Here is an 11,187-nt window from a genome sequence, read left to right as displayed (position 1 = left end):
TCTCCCTTTACCCTCCCTGTTTCACCACTCATACCACTGGTTCTGTAGGGCTCATCCACCCTGGATTCCCTGTATTTTCGCACAGTTCTTATTTCTTAACACACAAGCTTTCATTTTTATTTCATTTCACATGTGCCAAGTATATGCTTATCTATCCACATGTATCCCACTGAGTACCCATGCCGTTTGTTCATGTGTCCTTCTGCAAGGTCTGGAGCATCTGTGCAATATCCTGTATGCATCTGTTGCCGTTTTGTTTGTCATGCTGTGTGCATGCATCTTCAGGCCTGTGCCCTGGGGTCTGTGTAACATAGGGTGGTATACATGGGGTGGTCCATGCCTATGTGCGAGTCTCTCTCTAGATCAGTGGTTCTCAACCTATGGGTCGTGACCCCCTTGGGGGTGGAATGACCCTTTCAAAGGGGTCACCTGATTCATAACAGTAGCAAAATCACAGTAATTAAACTGCAATGAAAATAATTTATGGGTGTGTGGGTCAACCCAACATGAGGAACTGTATTAAAGGGTCACGGCATTAGGAAGGTTGAGAACCACTGCTCTAGACTGTCCTGCATGTGCACATTCAGCACCAAGAACAGCTAGTTGCCTGTGTGCATGTAGTAACTAGTGACATAACTCAGAATGAAGATGACCCAGAAGGTCACTCTGCTCACCATGTTGGTAGTAATAGCTAACAAGCTCATGCACAGCCTGTGGCAGACCCTCTCACAGCACCAGGTCTCCTGAGTGTTGGGTGGAGCCACTCCGCTCACTGGCGGACACAGTGTCTCAATGGTATTATAGCAGCTACTTATCTCTTAGCCTACATCCCCACTATTCCCAGTGTGCGGCCTGACAGGACTCCAAAGGTGCTTATAAGCTCAGAATCTAGTGTGAAGAAAGATATATCAACAACTCTAATATATTGTGAGCTAAGTGCCATTACTGACACACACAAGGCTTAGGAACAAAGAATGCCAGTGTGCCTGAATAAACTAAATGGAACTGATACCTTTAGATGAGCTCTGATATGCAAGACAAGGAATATAGATTAAGTAAGAGGAAGATGCTGAAGCAATGGTGTAAGATCAGAACTTCACAAGGTGACTCAGAGACTTTCATTAATCAGAGATTTTATCTGTAAATGATAGGTATGACTCAAAGGTTTAAAGAAAGTTGATAACCAGGTTGTCTCTTATACATATCTGATGGCAGCTTTGTGGAAAGTAGACTTCCTGGAGGAAGTCCAGAAGTGAAAGGAAAGGCTCGGAGGTTATTGTACTTGTTACAAGCATGAAAATACAACAGTTTAGAATAGACACTGGTGGTGAATGACATAGAGCAGCAGTTCTCAACCTGTGGGTCGGTCAAACGACCCTTTCACAGGGGTCGCCCGATTCATAACTGGCAAAATTAGTTATGAAGTAGCAACAAAGTAATTTTATGGTTGGGGGTGTCACTACCACATGAGGAACTGTATGAAAGGGTCACGGCATTAAGAAGGCGGAGAACCACTGACACAGAGAAAAAGGAACTGGAAGAGCTCTTTAGGAGGCAGAATGGATAGAACGAAGTGACTGAACATGAAGTTGACCGAACATCTAAGATTACCACGTGGATAGTTCAAGCTGTTGAAGAAGACAGGGACTACAGGAGGAACAGGTTCCAGGGTGGGAGCTAAGAGATGAGCTCAGTTTTGGACATACTGAGCATGTACGAGATGCGTGCAGCGCATCTGGGTGGAACAATTTAAAAGGCAGCTAGATATCGATCTTGATTCCTGGAGAGAAGGTTCTGGATTAAGACAGATGAAGAAACATCAAAGAAATAGAAAACCAGGACAAAAGTGTCTATAGAAGAGAAAATTTAAACAAAAAAAGAAGAGAAAATTTTAGGAAGGAAATAGCCAAATGTCATAGGTAGTTAAGAGAGCCCAAATCCCGAGACTAAGACCACATTGTGGATGCTTAATTAGGAAACTGGGAGAGTTTTTCTTTAAACAAAAGAAAAACTTAGGCATGTCAATTTTTTTCATAGAACTTTTTTTGGGGTACATTAATCATTCTAAATATATGTGGGACCCAGGGCAAGAGTACAATGGAACTCTACATACCATTTGTCTCAAGTTTCAGTTAGAAATCAAACAGTAATTGTTCAATAAGATGCAGTCTATCTTTGTACTTGATAAATAAGCCTTAATGACCTACAGCAGGTTCATGCTTAAAACGCACAAGTTCTATAGTTCCACCCTGTCAACTCCATAAATTGCCATTAAGACTGACAACCCCAAAGCAAAGGCGATGAATAAGAAAGTCCTAGTAGAGTAAATCCAAATAGCCAATCACTCAAATGGAAATATACTAAGGAAAATAATGAAATACACTTTGTTTCTCAGATCGAAACATTAAAAATAATTTTAGTACTTAAGAATGCACTACCACAAAGTGAAGCACTACAAGCCTCTTCGGAAAGTGATCAGGCAATATTTATTAAAATCAGAAATTCATTTTTTCTTGACCTAGAAATCTCATTACTAAATAATTTACGCCACAGCAAAAAAGTCAGAACACATGTAGAATGAATACTGCTTGAAGAATTTCACTTCATGACAGAGCTGAAAAGTTATTTTGAACAGCAAAATATACAGGTATATTATATCCATGTTTTGGAACATACAACCTTTACAATAAATAAGAGCTGTATCAAGTAGCTCAGAAGGAATATCTACAGGTATTAATTACGAGTAAGTTGCAGAAAAGTTTATAGTTTATAATTCCATTTGACACACAATTATAGTATTAAATATTCTTACATGAAACAGATGACACATAACATCTATGTAATGAAAATACCTAAAGACTTAAAATGTATTTACCTGACGTGGATTTTGTTGACCAAATTTAACTTGATGAGTAACAGCCTTGATAAACTTCTGTTGCTTTGCTCCTTTCTTATTCTTTAGACCAAAAGTTTTGTCCTAAATGAGAAAATGCATAAAAATATCTTAGCAATTTATATTAATATGTCTAGTGAGATCTAAAATAACCTTCTTTTATTCATAAAAACTTTTATTCCATACACAGGCAGATAAAACACTGAAAGTCATGGTTATGTATGAACCCAAAATATCACCCACGATTCTGTTATTCAGCACATGCAATCATCATCATTAAACCTGTTTCTCTTTCCAAAGAATGTAATGGAATATGTTCTTTGAAAGTGTACAATCAAAATCCAACCCAACCATGCACAGGCCACCTTAGGGCTGTTTAGGCAGATCGCCTGACTGCTTTTCCTTCATAGACACTGCTGAGCTTAAACTGGCAGCTTTGCATGCAGGGTTCCGTTGGGAGTGTGCAGAACCATTAAAATGGGGTAAGATCTGAAAACTATGCAAACAAAGCAAAACGAAGTCCACTGCCATCACGTCCATTCTGACTCTTTCTATGGCTGCGAATCTTCATAGGAGCAGATAGCTTCAACTTTTCTCTCTTAGCTGATGGGCTCGAATCACCAACCTTGTAGTTAGTTAGCAGTCAAAGTTTACTCATTATACAAAAGAAATTACTTGGTTAATAAGATTTCTCAAGCCCAAAGCATCTTAGTCTCCTCTAAGAAAAGAAAAGAAACTCGTCAAGTTGAATTTGATTCATAGCGACTCTACAAGACAGAGTAGAACTAACTGCTCCTTTATGTTTCTAAGATTTTAATTTTATCAGCCCTAGACCACTTCCAAATCATTGTACTTTACTAGGAGTACATTTTTCAAAGACTACCTGAAGGGACTTTGTACTATTGAACACATTTTGGGTTGTACCGTAAAAGGTGAAGAGAGTCCTGGTGGTTGTGTGGGCTAGGTGTTAGGGCTGTTAACCTCAAGGCAGTGGCTAACGCCCACCAGATGCTCTGAGATCCAGACGAGGCTGTCTGTTTCCATCAAGACTTAGTTTGATAATCGCAGCAGTTCCTGTGGCTCGCGACCCCTTTGGGGGATTGAACGACCCTTTCACAGGGGTCACCCGCTCATAATAGTAGCAAAATTACAGTTATGAGTAGGGACAAAAATAATTTTATGGTTAAGGGGTCACCACAACATGAAGAACTATATTAATGGGTCTTGGCATTAGGAAGGTTGAGAACCACTGCTATATAGGTCACTTTGAGTTGGAACTGATGTAGTCAAGAGTGAAATCAGTTGGTTTTGGTGGCTATATGAGGAAAACAGCGTAAGGATTGGAACTTAAACTGAGGATGACACAGGACTGAGCAGTGTTTCCTTCTGTTGTGCCAGAGCTGAATCCATTGCACCTAACAACTCCCAGCTGCCAATTGCCATCGAGTCAATTCTAACTCATGACCCTAGAGGATAGGGTAAAACTGTTCTTTGGTTTTCTAGGACTTTAGAATTTTAACTGAACAGCCTCATCTTCCTCCCAAAGAGTGGCTAGTGTGTTTGAACCATTTAAGTTGTAGCTAGCTCCCAATTCTTAACCTACTACATCAGGACTGTTCCACGAAAACAGCAATTTTAAATTCAAGAACACCGAAAGGAAGCAATTTCATTTAAATTTGGAACATTACTATTAATTTGGGATTACAAATATGATAGGAGCTACTACTTAGGAAAAGTTCTTACGCACTAGCAACTCATAGTTTTATGTCTTTTACTCAAGCATCACACTCTCACAACGCCACTGAGTCAATTCTGACACATGGCATTCCTTTAGGACAGGGGAGATTTGCCCCTGTGGGTTTCCAAGACTAACTCTTCTAGGGAGTAGAAGCCTCATCATTTTCACAACTATCACAAGAGGCCTAGAAATAAGAGGGTAAATAAATACTTTGCCCAAGTCCACACATACAGTATATGTAGAACTGAAACGAATCCAATTAGCTGCAAAGTCTGGGCACTTAACCACCACACAAAGCTATCTGAAACATACTAAATCAAACTTTGTGATTCTTATTTAACAAGAAAAACGGTTTTAACAATGAAAATAAAATAAGAGGACTTGGTAAGTAAAGCATACTCCAATAAGAAACTCTAGAACTATAGTGATTCTACTTAAGCACAGTCATTTCTGTACCTTAAAATTAATGTACTCCTTACTAACATGCCAATTAAATGTTAATTGTCTAAAAAGAGCTCAAAATGCTTAACATCGCCTTTTGTTCTGTGTCCTCCCTGCCCCATCCTGGCATGATGAGTTTCTCCTTCATTCTCCAGTTGAATGAGTCCTGGTGGCTAGGTATCAAGCTAACCAAAAGGTTAGTTGTTCAAACCTACCAACCGCCTCTCAAGAGAAATACAAAGCTGTCTACTACCATAAACATGTACTTTCAGAAAATCTATATAATCATGAGTTAGGAATGAGCCAGTGGCAGTGGGCTTGATTTGGGTTTATTCTTCAGTTTACTTAGGACTGTTATGCTGGGGAGAAAGGAGGCAGAAGATTCTTTCATTCTGTTTCCTACAGGATTAGGTACCTGAGTGGTGAAGACTCGGTTTCTTCCAACACTTTTAACCAAAATCTGTTTTCAGTTCCTTGTGTCTGCATTACACCCAGTGTGGCTCACTTTGATTTTCCTAGAACTTTGCATAGCACTCCGCCCTAATTGTTCCACTCTAGTCCGTTCCAAAATCATCCATCCACTTCTAATCTCCACTTATGAGGGTTAAGGATTATAGATTTAATAATAATGATTCCCTGGGCATAGCAACCAACTAAACTTGCTTGGTTGCTAACTGAAAAGATGAAGGTGCAAGTCACCCAGAAGCACCTTGTTCTGACATGGGGTTGACATGTCTGAAAGCAACTCAATGACAAATAGTTAATTTCAAGATAAGGTCTATATTTTCTTCTGATTCTTTTGATTCCCCCTTTCCAGGAACTATCCTGTCCCAATAATATGTCCACACTAACTGTGACAAAGTCCTTGCTTGAAAGGAGGATTCTGGCTGTGTACTTCCCACCAAGACAGGTATTTTTTCCTGGCAGATCATGGTACTTTAAACATTCTTAGCCAATACCATAATTCAGATGCATAATTTTCCCCCTGCAGGTCTCCTTAATGATTGTCCAGCTTTCATATGCATATGAGGCAACTGAAAATACCAATGATTGGGTCAGACCCACCTTGGTCCTCTGTGTGACATCTCTGTCCTTAATACTTTATAAAGAGGTCTTCTGTAGCAGATTTGCCCAATGCAACAGGTCACCTGAGTTCCTTTTGTAAAACATTTTTTACATTTCCTTCCCTCTCATTTGGGTTCTTGACGGTTGCTTCTGTGAGCACTGATGGTGAACCCAAATAAAATTAAATTCTTGACAACTCAATGTTTTCTTTATCATAATGCTGTCTATTGGTACAGTTGTGAAGATTCCAGCTTTCTATTCCATTGCAAACCATATCTAAGACTGCAATCTTTGATTTTCATCAGCAAGTACTTCAAGTCCTTTTCGCTTTCAGCAAAGCTATACTATCTGCTTATAGTAGGTTGTTAATATATTTTCTGTTTTTAGCCAAAATAGCCTTTCATCACCAATGATATCCCTGATTCCAAGTCCTCTCTGAATCCAGCCTGAAATTTTGGCAGCTTTTTGTTGATGTAATGCTGTCATTTAAAAATGGTCTTCAACAAAACTTTACTTGTATGTGATATTACTGTAATTATATTGTTTGATATATCTATATTCACTTAAATGCGGGTATGTATGGTAACTTCCAGTCAGTTGGGCAGGTAGTTGTCTCCAAATTTCTTGGCACAGACTAGCGTTTCAGCACTGGATCAGTTTGTAGCCTGTACATTTCTGAAGCCTTATTTTTGATTAATGTCCTTAGCATCATCAGTTCTAGATTATATGCCACGTCTTGAAATGAATGTTAATCAATTCTTTTTGATACAGTGACTCTGTGCACTGCCTAACCTTCATTTGATACTTTATGCATTATTTAGTATTTTGCCCATAAAATCCTTCAATATTCTGAGGTTTGATTATTTTTTTCCTTCGTTCATCTTAAGATATGCTGATCATGCTCTTCCTTCTGGACAATAACTCCAGGTTTCTCCATATTTCATTATAATCCTTTACTTGGTCTCCTTGAAATCTGTTCAGCTCTTTTACCATTTCTTCCATTCATTTTAGCTACGCTACATTTTAGAGCAACTTGCAAGTTCATCTGACATCCACTCTGATCTTTGTTTTTCTTCCATCCTCTTTCTTGTCTTTTAATGTTTTGCTTTTTCTTTTCTTCGGGTATAATATTCTCAATGTCATCCCACATGCTTCTGGTTCTTGGTTCATTAGTGCTCAGTATGGCAATTTCCACTACCATTTCTATTTTCAGCTCCTGATTTCTATGCTGGGCTTGATAATCCACTGCAATCACCGCTCAGAATTTACAGACAACCCACAAGCCAAGATCAAGATCATAAAAGATACAGTCATTGGTCCATGACAGTGCCTGTCCTTAGTCAGCAACCAAATCTCTCTGGTCCTTAGCCTCTGAGTCATAGTCCCTTGGACTCTACCTCCTTACGCCAGGAAGCCAGCCCTCTGTTCTGCCTCACAGCCTTGTGCTGCTCGGTGCTCTGTCTCATTGTCTCCTTGCCCTGGCCTCTAGTCTGAATGGCATGGCTGCTGCAGCCTCCACCACTTCAGGCAGGGATTTTAAAACGTTTCCCTGGTGGCTGGTCTTCCTTGAAGGTCCTGGGAATTCTCTCTTCCTGCTTCTGAGATGCCCCATTCTTATACCCACTAATTTCTTTTAATGTCACCTCACCACATGGCTCTCCTACCAGTGTGTCTTACATGTTATGCAATTACAGCTTTTCACAATCACAATTTATTCTGTTAATGTTTACATTCAAATCAAATAATGCTACCATATCACCCCACCCTCTCTTCCCTAGAACCAGTAGGAAAAGAGGACATCATTCAGTAAGGGATCCTTCTTTGTGCAACTCACTTTGAGACTAAACACATACATGAATACTTGTAAACCGACCACTTTGTGCCATTAGCACTCCCCATTTTAGATAGTCAATTTCTAAAATGCCCATCCCTATCAATCCATTACTGAGAGGTGCTCCCTGATATGAAAAAAACTTCAGATCAAAGGTTGAACTATCATAAGCATATGCATAGTACAGTTAAGAGTAGGTCATCCCTCAAGATTTCCACATTCCAATCACGGGAGGATTGCAGATGTTTCTTCCCACTGTTGTGCTTCAACAGCAAATGAAGGTCCTGAAAGCTTTACTCCACCCGCCCTGAGTGCCTTTCAACTGAGGGACTCATCTGATGATGTTCTGCTATTATTCATCCTTCAGAGGTGAACAGCCTATTCTTTCTTTCTAGTCTGTACAGTGCAGGTGAAATTTATTGTGGTACTTCCCCCACACAAACATATTTTATCTGGCCCAATTAAGTGTTAAAATATTCAGTGATAGAGGTGCCATATGAGCCAAGGTACATTTGACTCTTTGTTCTTCACCATAGAAAATTACTAGTTGGTGCACAAATAGCTTTATGAATTCAAAATTATAAAGCCGGGATACCAACAGCAACTTATGGCTTGCAATATGGAGTATTTCAAAGGGCTTCCTCCACTTTCCCCAAGTTTAGAACAGAGCCTTACTTTTATGACCCATCTGAGTTTGAGAATGGCGGAAGGATAGAAGGGAAGCAATTACGGGGAAGAACTGGGGTGTGTGTGTGTGAAGACAACCTTGGAAATGGAATACACAGGCGTTTAAAAGTTGGCAATAGTTTTGAGAAAAATGGCTCACTGAGGATCCAATAGCTTTACCATTCAGAATTTCAGCTTACACCTAAAACTCAGACCCATTCTCTCTGTCTTCCCATAGGTAATCCTGTTCCTTTTATAGGCTAGCCTCCATTCTTTAAATGTTTTGCACAAGGAAGGAATGGGGAGAGCAGGTGAGCACTGAGTAGCCTCCATGTTTCCTTATAGGTAACCTGAGTCTACTTATTGGAACACTTAGGGTAAGCAGTAACTGGGATTGTTCTAACTACACAAATACTGCCCCTGCCCCAATATACTGCCTCATGTATGAGGGTGCACCCCCCAAAATACGGAATTGCACTGGGCAGAGTGGAGCTATCATACACATTTTTTTCTTCAAGGCGAGCATCCAATAATTCACTCTGAGTTAGGGCACCCATTGACGTCGCCTGTGAAAGTTCTCTCTGGTCACAGTGAATTTTTCTGTAAAATCAGTTTTGCTTGAGCCTTATTTTTTGTGATGACTGACTTAAGAGCACGACTGTGAAGTGTTATTTCCGGCTTAGGAAAAATAGCAAAGAAACTGTTGTGATGCTGAACAAGGTTACAAGGATAGCACTATGGGAAAAACCAAATGCATAAGTGGTTTTCTCCTTTCAAAAAAAGGTGAAATGTTGATTGATGACAAACTTCATTCTGGACATCCATCAACTCCCCTAATAGATGAAAATGTTGACTAACAGTGCATTTGGAGTTCCTTCCACCAAGTCAGACTGTTAATCAAGCTATCTATTTAGAGGTTCTGAAAAGACTGCGTAACAGTGTGTGACAAAAAAGGCCTAACTGTGGCAGATGGGGCACTGGTTTTGCCACAAAAATGCACCTGCTCACACTGCCATCTCAGTGCACCAGTTTTTTGGCAAAAGACAGCATGCTTCTCTTGCCTCACGCACCTTACTCACCTGACATCGCTCCGTGTGACTTTTTTGTTTCCACGAATGAAGAGGGGCATTAAATGACAGTGATTTGATGATGTAGAAGAGGTGAAGAAAAAAACAAGGGAGGTGCTGTCAGCTATCCAAACAGTTGAGTTTGAAAAATGTTTCCAAGAATGGAATCACAGATTTGACAAATGCATTAAGTGTAATAGAGAGTACTTTGAAGGTGAAATGGTGGTCTTTTATTATTTTTTAAAATTTAAATACATAGCTTTGGGGAGGAAATCCTTTTGTTGGGGGTGGGGGATATCCCCTCATATTTCTTCTATCAATCCATTCATTACATATTCTACAAAGTGGTTAATCCAGGTTCAAGCAATTAATAGCTGACCATGGATGAGTTTTTTTCATTGGCAGATACTTCCCCCTTTCCATTACTAAGCCCATTTTTTTTCTTCAATCGTTTTATTAGGGGCTCATACAACTCTTATCACAATCCATACATACATCAACTGTGTAAAGCACATTTGTACATTCATTGTCCTCCATACATACATCAATTGTGTAAAGCACATTTGTACATTCATTGCCCTCATCATTCTCAAAACATTTGCTTTCCACCAAAGCCCCTGGCATTAGCTCATTTTTTCCCTCCCTCCCCGCTTCCCCCTCCCTCGTGAACTCTTGATAATTTATAAATTATTTTGTCATATCTTGCCCTGTCTAATGTTTCCTCTCACCCACTCTTCTGTTGTCTGTCCCCAGGGAGGAGGTCACACATAGATCTTTGTAATCGGTTCCCCCTTTCCAGCCCACGCTCCCAGTATCGCCGCTCACACCACTGGTCCTGAAGGGATCATTTGCCCTGGATTCCCTGTGTTTCCAGTTCCTATCTGTACCAGTGTACATCCTCTGGTCTAGCCAGACTTGTTAAGGTAGAATTGGGATCACGATAGTGGGGGAGGAGGAAGCATTTAAGGAACTAGAGGAAAGTTGTATGTTTCACCGTTGCTACATCACACCCTGACTGGTTCGTCTCCTCCCTGAGCCCCTTCTGCAAGGGGATGTCCAGTGGCCTACAAATGGGCTTTGGGTCTCCACTGCACTCCCCACCTCATTCACTATGGTAAGATTTTTTATTCTTTGATGCCTGATAACTGATCCCTTTGACACCTTGTGATCGCACAGGCTGGTGTGCTTCTTCCATGTGGGCCTTGTTGCTTCTGAGCTATTTGGCCGCTTGTTTACCTTTAAGCCTTTAAGCCCCCAGACACTGTATCGTTTGATAGCCGGGCACCATTAGCTTTCTTCGCCACATTTACTTATGCATCCATTTGTCTTCAGCAATTGTATCAGGGAGGTGAGTACACAATGATATGATTTTTTGTTCTACTAAGCCCATTCTTTTTTTTTTTCCTTCTTTTTTTAAACATTTTATTAGGGGCTCATACAACTGTTATCCCAATCCATACACACATCAATTGTGTAAAGCGCATTT

At 40.2% G+C, this 11,187-nt stretch overlaps 1 protein-coding gene across 1 annotated transcript in view; it reads right to left on the bottom strand.

The window, feature by feature from the left end:
- Positions 1 to 11,187, bottom strand: part of ZC3H15 (zinc finger CCCH-type containing 15) — a 21,691-nt gene that overhangs the window by 7,108 nt on the left and 3,396 nt on the right. The window contains exon 2 of the mRNA XM_045296525.1: positions 2,876 to 2,977. Coding sequence (XP_045152460.1) covers positions 2,876 to 2,977 — 102 coding nt within the window. The remainder of the gene's footprint in view (positions 1 to 2,875; positions 2,978 to 11,187) is intronic.

The sequence above is a fragment of the Echinops telfairi genome, unplaced genomic scaffold, assembly GCF_000313985.2.
Source record: "Echinops telfairi isolate 266 unplaced genomic scaffold, ASM31398v2 ScPeMD7_3;HRSCAF=10, whole genome shotgun sequence".
Classification (NCBI taxonomy): domain Eukaryota; kingdom Metazoa; phylum Chordata; class Mammalia; order Afrosoricida; family Tenrecidae; genus Echinops; species Echinops telfairi.
Note: the sequence above shows the minus strand (reverse complement) of the source record. Positions and strands in the feature narration are given on the sequence as shown.